This window comes from Pelodiscus sinensis, chromosome 25, assembly GCF_049634645.1.
Source record: "Pelodiscus sinensis isolate JC-2024 chromosome 25, ASM4963464v1, whole genome shotgun sequence".
Lineage (NCBI taxonomy): Eukaryota > Metazoa > Chordata > Testudines > Trionychidae > Pelodiscus > Pelodiscus sinensis.
Genome location: NC_134735.1, coordinates 10,819,471 through 10,834,634, shown reverse-complemented (window position 1 = coordinate 10,834,634; position 15,164 = coordinate 10,819,471). Strand labels below are relative to the sequence as shown.

The 15,164-nt window shown below is 44.8% G+C and overlaps 1 protein-coding gene across 1 annotated transcript; it reads right to left on the bottom strand.

Moving 5' to 3' along the window:
• Positions 1-4,817: 4,817 nt before the first annotated feature.
• Positions 4,818-14,821, bottom strand: UTP11 (UTP11 small subunit processome component). Its single transcript, XM_075908618.1, has 8 exons — positions 14,659-14,821; positions 14,001-14,062; positions 11,729-11,831; positions 11,310-11,423; positions 10,427-10,520; positions 9,939-10,069; positions 5,625-5,735; positions 4,818-5,098 (listed from the first exon to the last, which is right to left on the bottom strand). Exons 1-8 carry the CDS (start codon positions 14,719-14,721, stop codon positions 5,015-5,017), a joined length of 762 nt encoding a protein of 253 aa, XP_075764733.1. The 5' UTR covers positions 14,722-14,821; the 3' UTR covers positions 4,818-5,014.
• Positions 14,822-15,164: the final 343 nt, after the last annotated feature.

The following is a 15,164-nucleotide window of genomic DNA, read 5'->3' as shown; positions in this document are numbered from 1 at the left end:
ATTCAACTGTGACCATATTAGTGACTACACCCGGATAAAAGGCAAAAAATTATCTGCCAAATATTTTATTCCAAAAAATATAAGTGGGTGACTACATTCTGAAACTTTTAATAAATTATTCACACCACTTTGGAAACTGGCAGATGTTTTCACAAGATCATTTAATTTTATTTGAACTACATGTGGTACATTCTGAAAAAGTTACCACCTTTTAGAAATACGTAGAGAGAGAGATGGAATTCCTGAGTTCCAATCCTACGCAAGTTTTTAAAAAAGTAATCTGAAGAACTTTATAAAGTACTAGCACATTTATTTTGCATTGCTCACATCCTTAACTTTTGTTTTTTTGGAAAAGGAAAATGTACATGATTTATTTAAATGATTGTATTTTTCCAACAGTATTATTTTGATGAAGTTCATATTTATTTTGGATTTCTTTAAAAAAGGGATTGCTAAAATTTTTCTATTTGTTTCCAGTTTTTTTAAATGGTAATTCCATCAAGTATTTTTTCTTCATCCCTATAATCTTCTTATAATTTGCTACGTTTTAACAAAAAAGGGCTATAGTTAATGCGGTTTGTAATAATAATTTCTAGTTTTCAAACCTTAAACATTGATTTTGCTGTGCCAGAACAGAGCACTAATCCCCATTTCTCTGTTTTAGCTCTTTTCTGTAAGATTTATTGAGAAGAAATCCTATTGCAGGTTTATCCTATTTTCTGACTCATCTTGGTTAAGTCCAGAGATGAAGGTAACTTAAATTTCTCATAAGTACTGTTGTATTAAATACCCCCACCCAGCATGGGCCCGCAGGGCAGGATGCTAGTGGGGGAGGTTACGAAATTTAAGTGTGGGGTGGAGTGCGGGGAGCTCAAGGCATGGGGTGGAGATGTGGGGGTGCAGGAGTCAGGGCAGGAACTATGGGATATGGGGGGGTTCAGGGCAGAATGCTGGGGCATAAGGGGTGGAGGATCTAGAGGTTAGGCGGGATGATGAGCAGGTCAGGACATGGGACTGGGGAGGTGCAGGAGTCAGGCTTGAGGGCATGAGAAGATGTTCAGATTCAGAGGTGGGGCAGGAGTCAGAAAGCTGAAGGTGTGGGGGGTGAGGGGCAGGGGGCACATAGAGGAGTCAAGAGGGGTTCAGGGCAGAAGGAAGGCCAAAGACCTTTGCACCCAGATACATCCCAGGACTGCTTGCTTTACCCTGCCATGTCCGTCAGGGAGCAAGAGCAAAGTACACACCTCATCACACCCCTGTGCTCCCCAGCCAGAGTGAGCAATGCAGCAAGCTGTGCACTTCCCCCTCACTCCCTGACAGTGATGAAGGGGAACAGCAACATCCCATACAAATCTGTGGGGAGGGAAGAGCTTAACCCAAGCTGCCCTCCCCAAAGGGTGCCTGGGGGATGGGAGGCTTGGGGATGGGGCAGTCACAGATGGGGAAGGTGGGGCCACAACCCCTGACAATCCCTTTCATCTGCCTGGTGATTGTTTCTCTTCAGTTTGCTTTTGAGAGAACAGGCACATCCCATTTTCCTGGCCCAATCAAATGCTTACATTTCTTTCAGTTATGAGAAGAGGAAGTTGTATACAAAATGTGGTGGTCCTAGCTCTTACTGTTTGGGTTAGGAAGAGTTCTTGAACAAAAACACACAATCTCACCCTCTAAAATATATAGTAGATTCTGGTGACTGGGCAGAGTTTAAAGCGATGGGTCTATTTACCAAGCAGATTTTATTTCTCAATCATATCCTGAACATCACATCACACAGCAATGCACATCATGGTCAGGGCTGAGTTCTGGATAACAGTTGGTACCCCATCTCTTAGTATTCTGCCGAATAGTTCGACTGTGTGGAACGCTACTGCCACCTGCTGGGCCCCTTACCGTAACCTCATTTGTAGAGGGAATTAAATGATGAATGTGCCAGCAGCACAAAAAATATTGTTTTATTCATATTTAGTAAGGAATCTTCTGTGGGCAAACATTTCCGCTAAATGCCAGAATAGTAGGTGATCAAAAAAGGTATCCATTTAGGAAGGACTTTCATCTGCAGAGTTTAATATCCATAGTTTAATCCTATTCTGTCACTACAGGAGCCAGGCCAAAGGTTTGGAGGGATGGCAAGAGGATCACAAACTGATGAAATCAGTATGCTTTAGAACATGCCCTGGTATTAGAGGGGGGCAGTTTGCTCTAATTGAGACTGTAATGCAGGACTAAAGCAGGAAAAGTCAGGTTCCCAAGCTGACTCTGCTCGAGCATAGCACATTAGGCAACTGCACGTGTTGCCAAAGTGAGGCACTTTGGCTGGGGTTGTCAAAGAAGCCTAAGGAGTGGGGTGCCCAAGTCCCATGACACCTAGGAGTCTTCAAAAGTCCAGCTCTAAATCCTTAAGTAGGTATTTTCAAAGCAGTCTGGTTCTCAAAGATGCTGAGTACTTCGAGCTCCGATTTCAGGGGCAGCTGCAGAAATGGCCTGCTTTTCACTGTGGTGCCTAAATGCAGATGCCTAACTTCAGGCACCCCACTTCTGCAAATACTGGCCCATCTCCATTTCGCTCTCCACAGAAGAGCGATGAGAGTGGTTTACACATCCCAAGGGCGTTGAGAAGATTCATTTACCTGTACCACGCTTTCATGATGTTCAGGACTAGTAGGAGGAGGTATTCTGCAGTCAGCACAATATGCAAAATTCATATCGGCATTTCTGCCCTAGATTCTGCACACAAAAGCATCACTAAGTAGAAAATCTGAGGGCAGTATTATCTCCACCACACATTTAGACTGACAACTGTTGCTGAGTTCTCTCCCCCATTAGTGGTGGATAAAACAAGCCTGCCAACCTTCCAGGACATTTTTATAGCAAGGACTTCATGTCAGTCCATTCTGGGTGTTTTTCTTCTACAAAACTGGGTGACTGGGCAACAAAGTGACAGCTGAAAATCAATGTTGATAAATGCAAAGCAATGCACACAGGGAAACATGATACCAATTATACATATGAATTGATGGAGTCTAAGTCAGCTGTTGCCACTCAAGAAAAAGCTTGGGAGTCAATGCAGACAGTTCTTGGAAGGCAGTCAAAAAAGCTAAGAATGTTGGAACTCATTAAGAAAGGGATAGAAAAGATGGGAAAATATCATATTGCCGCCATATAAATTCATGAATACTTCCACACCTTGAATACTATATGCAAATGTGGTCACTCCATCTCAAAAGAGATACACTGGAACGGGAAAAGATTCAGAAAAGAGCAACAAACATGATTAGGGGTTTGGAACAGCTTCCATATGAGGTGAGATTAATAAATTTGGGACTTTTCAGCTGGAAAAGAGATGATTAAGGAGAATATGATTGATGCCTATAAAATCATGACAGCAGTAGAGAAAGTAAATAAGGAAGTGTTATTTACTACTCCTCATGATACAAGAGCTAAGGATCACCACATGAAATTAGTAGGCAGCAGGTATAAAACAAAAGGAAGCAGTCATAGGCTGACTGTTCATTATGTAAGTCTTTGCCAGAGGATGTTGTAAAGGCCAAGACTATAACAGGGTTCAAAAAGAACTAGATACATTCATGGAGGATAGGTCCATCAATGGCTATTAACTACGATAGGCAAAGATGGTTTCCCTAGCCTCTGTTTGCCAGAAGCTCAAAATGGGGAACAGGAGATGGACTGCTTAATTACCTGTTCTGTTAATTTCCTGAGAGGCACCTGGCATTGCTCACTGTGAGAAGACAGGACTGAGCTAGATGGATGTATGGGCTAACTCAGCATGGCTGTTCTTATGTTCATCACTTGCTCCTACACCAAAGTTTTTTACTCCAGCATTTATGTTGCAGCACCTCAGTTATATCAGTACAACTGTTGTAACCTATGCTTGCAAAATTTGTCACATCTACACTAAAGTCTAAGAAACAAAAAGTCAGCGCTAAGAGCAGCCACAGGGTTCCTCTCATGTGCACTCAGTAGTTGTGAGTCAGGTTAAAGGGACAAGAGACAGTGAATGTACTCAAACAAGTACAGCTCCCAAAGACATCAACTAACTGTCCCCATGTGAATTCACTCTCCAAGCACTCAGACACCACCACAATGAGCCAAGTATACACAGAACAGGATGTCCCCCTGCCCTGCCTCTCAAGTTCCCCTTCTATGTATCAATCTAAGGAATGCCTATGCTCAGGCTCAGTTTGGGAATTTCCCCCAGAGCAAACAGTGGCCTTTTAGAAAGTTATAAGATACAAGAAACAAAAACACAAGCTAGCAAATTCATGTAAGCCATCTGCAGTTGTGTTGCACCTACGGCTTCCTTGGGAACTATACAGTTATTTATAGGGGATATAGAGACACAGAGCTAAGCCTACCTATTTCTGCCTTCACACTGCAAGTCCCAATTGCTCCGTTTAACTCCACTGTGTCAGCCTGGGACCAGAGAAGAATATTGATTTAGCAATGTCCCTCAAAAGTATTATAGTAAAATAAATACGAATAGACAGAACACAGAAGTCAAACAAGAGAGGAAAAATGGAAGGAGAGAGATGCAATGGAGAAGAGAAAGTAGATACTTAGAGAGAGACTGATCCTAGACTTTTACTATCTAGATTCTAGAACAGTACAAGATCACAGGTCTTGCTTTAGCTGCAAACTTTGTCCCTCTCGCTGGCCAGGACCCAGTCTTCCCTTTGTGTATTGTGCACACAATATGCCTATCAAAATGTAGCTACAAGTTCAATATTTCTCTTAGGGTTTCAACATGGCATCTGGACACCTCTTCTGGTGTTTCCAATGTGTAAATACCAAAACTGAAGCAGAGGTCTCCTTGGATTTATTAAATAGCATGTACTGTAGTTACAAATATCAACAGGGCTTACTTTGACAAAACATTAAACTGCAATGAAAATAAGCCTGATACTGACAAAATACCAGCACTTCTCCATGAGGAGCAACATATTCATGATGCCAACTAGATCTACACTAGGATATCAAAACTATTTCACACACAAAATTATCGTTTCCGTTGGAATTTGAATTTGTAAACAGCTGGGCTATTTACAGTTTCTTTCTTCACCTTCACTTTGTAAGTTTTATCCTGGAAACAAAAACAAAACAATTATTTTCTTTCCTATCAAATGATGAGAGAAACATACCGTAAGGGGAGAAAATGAAAGTACAGATGGAACTGAAGCTGCAGATTAGGTTCAGCGAAAACTGGACAATTCCTAATCTTTAGTGGGCAGAAGATATTTTCATCTGCTCTTTCATCTCTAATTGTGGCGTTAGCCACAGAACCTGTTCTGTGACTGACAAGTGCCCACTGACACTGGAAATCTCTTTCAGTAACTGGAATTTTGAGGTATTGACACAGTACTTTACAATACACTGAATAAGCTCCAAAGGGAACTGATTCTCTGCCCTAAATTTAAGGACCAAAAACCCAAATGAGAACAATACCACATAAACAAGTTCTGTGCTATCACCTCATAGGAATGCTTCTTTTATAAGCTACTAGAAACGCTCTACAACACGAAAATGCCTACATATACAACCTGTTCTCAGCTCTAAAACCTTGAACAAGCAGAATCCAAAGAACAAGAGTTAAGTCTTTGCTCCCTTACCAAGAGATCTTTGCGTGTCTGGATCTTCTGAGCAATAATAAACATCTCCTTTTCACGCTCAATCCGCTGTTTCAGAAGACTGTACTGCTGCTTTCTTTGCTGTGCTAATTTCTGATGGAGGAAAAGAGCATTTCTTAGTTGAGCAAAAAAGAACAAGAAAAATAGTTTCTCGTGCTCTACTCATCCCAGGTTGCCACAGATCACACTTAGGGTGATTATTTAAGTTTTTGATTAAACAAAAAACCACAAGTTCCACAAATAAGGAGTTCCATTATAAATAGCCAAGACCAACTTTTTGGTTGCTTCCAAAAGGCTCATTGTTTGACTCCTTGACTCTCAGATGAGATTTCTTTGCACATTCCTAGCAAGAACATAAGAAGTTAACACCTGCAAGATCATTAGGACAACGGATCTCTAGGTCAAGTGTGGGAAACCTTTTTTGGGTTGGGGGCTGCACACAAGCAAGAAGCCCAAAACTTTCAGTGACCTCACGTTTCCCTCCCACATCTGAGCCTAAGGGGTCCCAACCTAGTACATGTTGTGTACTACAGCTGTACAGTGGGCATCAGGGGGGCTGGCACACCAGTGTGGGCTTCCCAATGCTGGAAGAGGGAATCCTGAGCCTCTGGAGCCAGTACCAGCCAAGCTGGGGGCCACATTCAGCCCCCAGGCCTGAGGTTCCCCACCCACCCTTGCTCTAGGTCTTCTAAGACCACATATTTGAGTTGGCCCAGGAGGAATAACTCCTTTATGCAAAAGCTCTTGCGCAAAAAGGTGTGCATGGATAGGCAACAGTTTTTTTGCACCAAAAAAAACTATCAAAAGCACAGGTGCCCTGGTGGCTATTCTATTAGGCTATGTCTAGACTACATCCCTTTTTCGAAAAAGGAATGTAAATTAGACATATCGAAATTGTTAATGAAGCCGGGATTTAAATCTCCCGCGCTTCATTAACATAAAAATGGCTGCCGCTTTTTTTCGGTATGGAGCTTTGCCGAAGAAAAGCGGCAGTCTAGACGCGGATCTTTCGAAAAATAAAGCCTTTTTCAAAAGATCCTTTATCCCTCGTAAAATGAGGGTTACAGGATCTTTTGAAAAAGGCTTTATTTTTCGAAAGATCCGCGTCTAGACTGCCACTTTTCTTCGGCAAAGCTCCATGCCGAAAAAAGCAGCAGCCATTTTTATGTTAATGAAGTGCGGGAGATTTAAATCCCGGCTTCATTAACAATTTCGATATGTCTAATTTACATCCCTTTTTCGAAAAAGGAATGTAGTCTAGACATAGCCTTAATGGCAATCAGAACTTTCCTGAGAGAGCGCATCCATGCAGTCTGGACGCTCTCTGGCGCAAAAGCACATCGCTTTTCTGCTGCACTTTTGCAGTGTGGATGCGCTCTTGCACAAGCAAAAAGCTTCTTGTGCAAGAAGCCTGCAGCGTAGACATAGCCATTCAGAGGGAAAAGGGCCACCAAGACCAGTTCCTGAAGCCAAGATTCTCCAGGCAAACAGTGGCACACCTTATTTGGCTTAACTTGTAAGCACTGATGGGCTCTAAGCACAGGGTGGTATGGCTGCAGGTGTGATCTTGTTAATATAATTGTATAGGACAGATCCCAACATGTTTACAGTGTGACACAATCTTTGGAAGAGGAGAAAATCCACCAGCTGAAAGTAATCCAACCACTTTCCTGCCAAACCAGAGTAAAAGGGTTGGTAGGAGGGTTGGTAGGAGGGGAATGTTATCTGACACCTGACTTAAGAAGAATATGCTGCAGTCTTATCAGCAATTTTAGACACTTTTATTTTTACCTTATTGCACATACTGACTCAAGCTTACAGGACTGCCCAATATAGCCAAACTAATTAGGAGGCATTTATACTGCTAAACCCTTGCTTGGGGGCTTCTGAGAGAGAGAAAGTGCTATGAAATTAAAACATCAGGAGCAAAGCTGACGCTGTGTAAGCAATTCAAGCTGGAGAACAGAGGCCCACGTGAAACACTTTAAATTAAAGAACAGCTAGGAAATGAGACTTCAGATTAAATAGCTTCAAGGAAAAGAGGGAAAGGCAGAGTACTGGATCACAAATCCCATTGTGTTCAAAGGAAAGAGAATCCAAGTATAAAATTATTAACCAAAAGGCATAGAAATAAACAGAGAGAAACCTCTGCAAATGTCCAGGGTATCATGATTGCCAGGTGCAAAGGAAGAAAAAAAAAAAAAAAAAAAAGAGGGAGAGTCTTTATACTAGAACTGCCCATTCCACAGGAAGCTCATACAGTGTCCCACTGAGAGCTACAAGGTTATTTTTGAAGTGCTCAGATGCAACAGCATCTCTTATATCTCAAACAAACATCTCCCCATCCCAAGGGTTCTTGAAATCCTGGACACCCAATTAAATGACGTTTCTATAGGGAATACAGACAGCAGTAAAATATCAACTCTACATTAGGGATGTGAACGACTAGCAAATGCTTATCAGATAATCAACACACTAGTCAACTAGTCACTCCCCCCGCCCCCTGCTGCCTCTATCAGAAAGCAGGGGAGAAGAGGGAGTGGTTCAACGTATCGGTACGGCGAGGAGCCCGGAGCCAGACCCTGGGCTCCATGCAGCGCTGCCGCTTTGAAACGCCAAGAGAAGCACGGGGCCAATGGGGGACTGCTTGAGTCCCCCACTGGGCCCATGCTCCCCGCAGTGCTTTCCCCTTGAAAGTGTAGCAACAGCCCAAGGGCGCCCTTATCAACTAATCGAATAGTCAATGCAAATTGTATCGACTATTAGCCAATTGATTAGCCAATTAATCTAAATTTAACATCGCTATTCTGAATATGGAGTCACCAATGCCTCTATCTGTACTTCAATCTATATTTCCAGTTAGCACTTTTGGAGTTGATACTAACAATAACATCAGATGAAGAGAACTAACAGGGCTGTAAGAGAGACCAAGAAAAAACAAGTCCATCATCCATGCAAGTCTTGTAAGATGTAGCACAAGTGCCCTTTACACTGGCCTGAGCAAGATACAGCCCCCGGGTCGAATCCAGCCCGCCAAGCCACCAGATCTGGCCACTGGAGGCAGAGGGGAGCCCCAAGACAGGCTCCCCTGCTTGCCCCACAGCCCCGCGCCCTGCAGAAAAGTGGCTGCAGGGCTCAGTTTCTGTTTTGAAACTGGAGGGGAGGGGGGAAATTTTAGGAGCCGCCTTGCCCCCAGCACATTCCGATTGGCCTGTTTCAGGCAGAAACCAGCCAATGCGAGCTTCTTGTTAGACTAACAGGCAGCTAAGAAGAATCATATCCCCTCTCCTGGGCTCAGATATTCATGAAGCACATGGTCAGGTAAGCAGGCTGGCTGGCTGGGAAACATTTTAAGCTTTGCATGCAGACAGGCTAGTTTGGCAGCTGACAAGTAAGTCTCTTGGCCACAGCCCACTTCTGGCACCCCAACCCTTTCCTGCCCCAACTCTCTGCCCCCACACTCAACATACCCAAACCCTCTGTCCCCATCTTACACCCATATCCCCTCCCACATCTAGCACCCCAATTTCCTGCCCCAGATCACAATCCCCTCCTACCCTAGGTGACATCCCAAACCCCTGTACTCCAGGCTCATGCCCTAGGTCACAACCAACTGCTTCATCCCAAATCCCTCCCAGACTCCGCTCCCTTCTGCACCCAACCTCCATTCCAGACCCCATATCTCCATTAATGTAACGAAACTGTGCGGCCCTCAACCACTTCCCAAAATCTTGGAATGGCCCCCCCATCAGAAATTATTGCCCACCCCTGCCTTAACATCAATTGAAACTGCCTTCTTCAGGGAGCAAACCACCAAAAGATAAAGTTTATAGGCAAGACACACATTCAGCAGCATAACATGCACCCATTCTATGCCTCCTTCAAGCATATACTCTGCCAATACAGCTCAAGCCTGATATCCAGCAACATCTTTCTCCTGTTCTGGAAAGAAAGGACTATTTTGTCCAGTTTTTGCAGTGCAGACAAATTTCCCTAATTGATCAGGATGTAACAATCACTTTTCCACTTCTGGTCTTAGGGAAGATTTATTCACAGTATACTAGCTGTGAAAGGGTGGCACCATGAGTAGGGATACCAATCAATCACGGATTCTTAGTCACTGTGCCTCCTAACACCGGCACTACCACCAAAGCACCTCCTTATAAAAGCAAACTTGTTCACCCAGAGAACGTTCCAATGGACTCTTCCTAGTGCCCATTACATTTCAAAAAGTGAAGCGTAAGGACCCCATTTGCTACTGAATGCTACATCACAACGGGTGGCTACACAGTCTACCTTTAAATGGGCAGGATGAGTGGCTCCTTTTACTGTTTCCTTCTGGAGGGTTTCAACGGTAGGTCGGTTATACACTCTGTTGACTAGCTCTGGGTAAGTATTCAGGTGAGTTGCAACATCAAATTCTTGAACTAAAAAATATTTTAAAAGAGTTTAAGATTAGTAACAAGAGTTCAGCAAAATTTATTGCACTAGATTCAGCATTTCATCCAAATAGGGGCTTATACTGGTTAGAAGATGGAAAGCACCTTTTGCCCTCTGCAGGTGTGAGGTCCAGACTAACTTGCTTGAGGAAGTGGAACAATCCATTTCCTTTACTATTCAATAATGAGCTCAAGAGTCTCAGATAAGTTACCATTTCTGAAAAAGGACCTTCCTCCCCCAAGGAAGTTTTGGAGGAACAACCACACAATTTTAAAGATTTGAGCAAAGCCCAAAAAGAACTGAAGGGAAATTTTTTTCCCCACTAAATAAAGCCCTAGTCTTACCTTCTTTTTTGGTATCAAAAAAGAATACGTGTTTGTTAGGTTGCTTTTCCTGAGCGTCCAGCAGGTGGAGCTCTGATTTCATCTGCTCAATTTTCTGTGGGGAGGTGGGGGAGAAAAGTGGGAAATGCTTTATTGAATTCCTGTTTGTGTCTCAGCAATAGATATTCTTTTAGTATCTAAACTCTTCATTCCTTTTAATTCTTTTGTAAACAGGTAACAATTAGACTAGTCTATTGTTTACATTTGTCTCTTTAAATTCTCCTTGAATTGACAAGTTTTTAAAGTAATTCCAAGTACTAACCCTTCTCAAATGTGATATTTTCCTATTTTTCTCTTCCATTTGCCATGAGAAAGCCACACAAACAAGAGGAAACTAACCAACCATACAGAGAAAAAGAACAGGAATGACTATCTCAAAATACAAACAAAGACATGAAGGAAAAACTAAAAGCAACAATACTTTTATTTCTCTAGTCTCTCATTACAACAATTTTAGGTGTACTGTAACCAAAGCAGATACATTTTCAGAAAGAACTTGATCTAATTTGATGGCATCCCTTTAAAACTAAACAGCTTTTCCCGTATCAATAATCTTCAATTTATGCTAAACATCTGAAATGTGGGCGAGCATTTAATACCTGAAATCAATACGTTTTGCCATAGTTTATCCAATATACCATTTCATCTAAGTGACAGAGGAATTTAGGATTCAGTTTCAAAGACCCCCCCCATATGCAAGTGAGTTATATCGACATTTCCATCTGTCATCTCTTGTATGGCTGAAATTTGACAAAAACAACTACCAGCCAGTGGGAAAAAGCAAGTGAAAACATAGTCATTATGAACAAGCACAATGATAATGAATGTCAGTAAAGACTATTACCTTGGCCTCTGCCACTCTTTTCATTTCCACATATTTGAGGTCCTGCGTCCTCATCAACTTCAGTTGTTCCGGAGTCACCTCTTCCTTTGGCTGCTTAATTACATGAACTCCATCCTAAAAGCAAACGAAGTACATGAACTACAGAGATGAACACACTCCTAAAAGTAAGCTACTAGGACAGAGGAAGAGCCTCTTATGCTCTGCTCCTCTAATAAAGATTCCAGACAATAAAATTAGCATCTCTGCTGATATCCAGAGCAGGCCACTCTACAGCCAGCCACTGTGGATACCAGGCTATTTAGTCCTTCATAATTTTTTTTAAAAAAAAGGAAGGAGGAAAAGGCAGAACAAACCAACGTACCCATTACCCAATACAGAATAAAGCTACATTGCCTGGATACAACAAACCAGATTCTCACCTGGAGCTGCACACGGGTCATTTTAAAATAAAACTCATCAGGATTTTTCTCCAGGGCTTTCTTGCGAAGTGCTTTGAGCACATTCTGTTTCTTGTGATAGTCACTGAAAAACAAGACAAAGTATTCAACACCATCTGCATTCACATCAAATGAGACACTAGATCCTTAATAATGATTAGAGATGTCAATTGTCCTGAATTAATGCCTGCGATTAACACAGGACAGGATCAATGCATCAATTTTTTTAACACGTTAATCGCAGGTATTAATGCTGCCCTGCCCCTTTGAAGTGGGGCTCCAGCACTTCACAGGGGCAGCATAAGCAGAGCTGGGGATCAGCTGGAGTCCCCAGCTTATCCCAGGCTCCTAATGCACTGCCCCTTGGAAATGCTGCCATGGCATTTCCCAGGGGCAGTACTGCATGGAGCCTGGGGTCAGGTGGGACTCCACCTGACTCCGGGCTCCATGCAGCACTGCTCCATTGAAACACTGCCGCAGCATTTCAAAGGGGAGGTATGCACAATTAATCGTGATTAAATTTTTAATCACTTGACAGCCCTAATAATGATGCTAAATCCTCAAAAGAGTTGCAGCTTTGCAACAGCACAAAAGGCATTACAAATAGTACCAGAAAACGCTTATCCACTGGACTTATTCCTTTCACCAAGCTGCCAAAAAGATCATCTCGATGTGTGTGCTAAAGAGCTAACAGAGGCACACTCACTCTGCTCACAAAGTCGGAACCCGCAGACCTGCAAGAAATTCCACCACTAACTTCACCAAAGAAAGGGGTTTTTTTGGTTTTGAAGTTTGGTGGTAGTCACAATAACTGTAATTGTAGTGTCTTCTCCCTCCCTATCTGTGTTGTCTTAGAACTCAACACATAATTGTTTTTTGTCACTGAAACTGGGCATTTTTCCTGACAAAAGTCATATTGCAGTGTGTATGCTGTGTAAGGCAGTTTTTGGCAACAAAATCTGGTAAAGCAGACATGCCTTTAAGAAGCACTATTTCACCACCTCCCCCCAAGTGTCTATGACTATCTCTACCCTCTTAGACTGTGAGGGACTCCAAGAAGATCTCACCAAACTGAGTGATTGGGCAACAAAATGGCAAATGAAATTTAATGTGGATAAATGTAAAGTAATGCACATCGGGAAAAATAACGCCAACTATATGTACAGTATGATGGGGGCTAATTTGGCTACGACAAATCAGGAAAGAGATCTTCGAGTTATCGTGGACAGTTCTCTGAAAACTTCCACACAGTGTACAGCGGCGGTCAAAAAGGCAAATAGGATGCTAGGATTTATTAGGAAAGGGATAGAAAATAAGACCCAGAATATTTTACTGCCCCTGTATAAAACTATGGTACGCCCACATCTTGAATACGGTGTACAGATGTGGTCTCCTCACCTCAAAAAAGATATTTTGGCCTTGGAAAGGGTTCAGAAAAGGGCAACTAAAATGATTAGGGGTTTGGAACGGGTCCCATGTTAGGAGAGGTTAAAGCAACTGGGACTTTTCAGTTTAGAAAACAGGAGACTGAGGGGGGATATGATAGAGGTCTAGAAAATCATGAGTGGTGTGGAGAGGGCTGATAAAGAAAAGTTATTTATTAGTTCCCTAAATAGAAGAACTAGAGGACACCAAATTAAATTAATGGGTAGCAGGTTTAAAACTAATAAAAGAACGTTCTTCTTCACACAGCGTGTAGTCAACCTGTGAAACTCCTTGCCAGAGGAGGCTGTGAAGGCTAGGACTATAATAGAGTTTAAAGAGAAGCTAGATAATTTCATGGAGGTTAGGTCCATAAAAGGCTACTAGCCAGGGGATAAAATGGTGTCCTTGGCCTCTGTTTGTCAGAGGCTGGAGAGGGATGGCAGGAGACAAATCGCTTGATCATTGTCTTCGGTCCACCCTCTCTGGGGCACCTGGTGCTGGCCACTGTCGGCAGACAGGATACTGGGCTAGAAGGACCTTTGATCTGACCCAGTACGGCCGTTCTTATATTCTTACATCAACTAAATCTGTCACTCAGGTGTGTGAGAAAAACACACCCCAAGCAACATAAGTTTTGCTGGTATAAGTGCTTCTGTGCACTGGACTATGTCAGTGGTAAATGCTCTTCTGCCCACGTGGGTATAATATGGCTCCACAAGGGAGCAGACACTGTGTATGCTGGTGAGTGCAGATGTGACCTGGCTGAGCACAGCCTTGGCTGCCAACCCCAAAGCATTCAGGCCCTCAGTTCAGGCGGCGTGGGACTCACTCGGCTCGGCGCTTGTAATCCTTCTTCTTCTCCAGAAAACCCAGGTGCTTGCGGAACCGGGGCTGCAAAACCCAAGCAAGAAATGGGGCTGAGCGAGGTGGGAGCAGATGCATAGCCCGGAGGCTGGGCTTGCCTGGGGGAGTCAAGCAGCTAGGCCACAGAGGGGCAGGACGGACTGACACAGGGTCTTGTAGCGGGGCCTCAGAAGGTGACAGAGGAAGGGGTAATTTCCTCACGTGTGGCGAGCTGGGGGGGGGTCTCGAGCTGGGCCACGGGAAGGGAATGGGGGAGGGGCATTTCCTCACGTGTGGCGAGCTGGGGGGGGGTCTCGAGCTGGGCCACGGGAAGGGAATGGGGGAGGGGCATTTCCTCACGTGTGGCGAGCTGGGGGGGGGGTCTCGAGCTGGGCCACGGGAAGGGAATGGGGGAGGGGCATTTCCTCACGTGTGGCGAGCTGGGGGGGGAGGGTCTCGAGCTGGGGGAAGGGAATGGGGGAGGGGCATTTCCTGGCGCGCGGCGGGCTCGGGGAGGTGTCCCGGGCTCGGCCCCCGGGGAGGCTCCTGGTTCCTGCGCACGAGACCCCTCCTCAGGGATGGGGCGACTGGCGGGATGCGGGGGGGGGGGGGGCCATTTCCTCGCGCGCGTCTCGCGGCCTCACCTGTCCCCGCTCGCGGTGCTCCCGCTGCCCGGCCTTGGCCGCTTTCCGGAAGGCGGCCGCCATGGCGCAGGCCGGAAGGGGAATGGGCCGGGTCGGGCTCGCGCGCGGTCCCCTCCCCCCTCCCGGAAGCAGCTGCGACTTCCGGCGAAAGCCGGCGCCGCAGCGACCCCGCCCTCCAAGCTCCGACAAAAACCGCCAACGGAGGCGTGGGGGTCAGGGGTCACGGCGTGTGTGTCGGCGGTTGGGGGGGTTGCTGGGGACCGAGGCTCAAGTGGGCGGGGCCTAAATGTCGGTTGCCTCCCAGTTCTCTGCCAGAGGCGCCCCTCCCCCCTCGGGCGCGCTGCACCTCAGCCCCCCAGAGGCTCCTGCACTGAGCTCCTAGAGGTCCCAGGTTCAAATCCACCTGGGGGGGGTTTGATCCCCAATTGGCCTGGGGGTGCAGGAAGTCTCCTCACAGTGCCAGGGGTACAGGCAGCTAGAGGGAACCTCCAGCTGTTCAAAACATC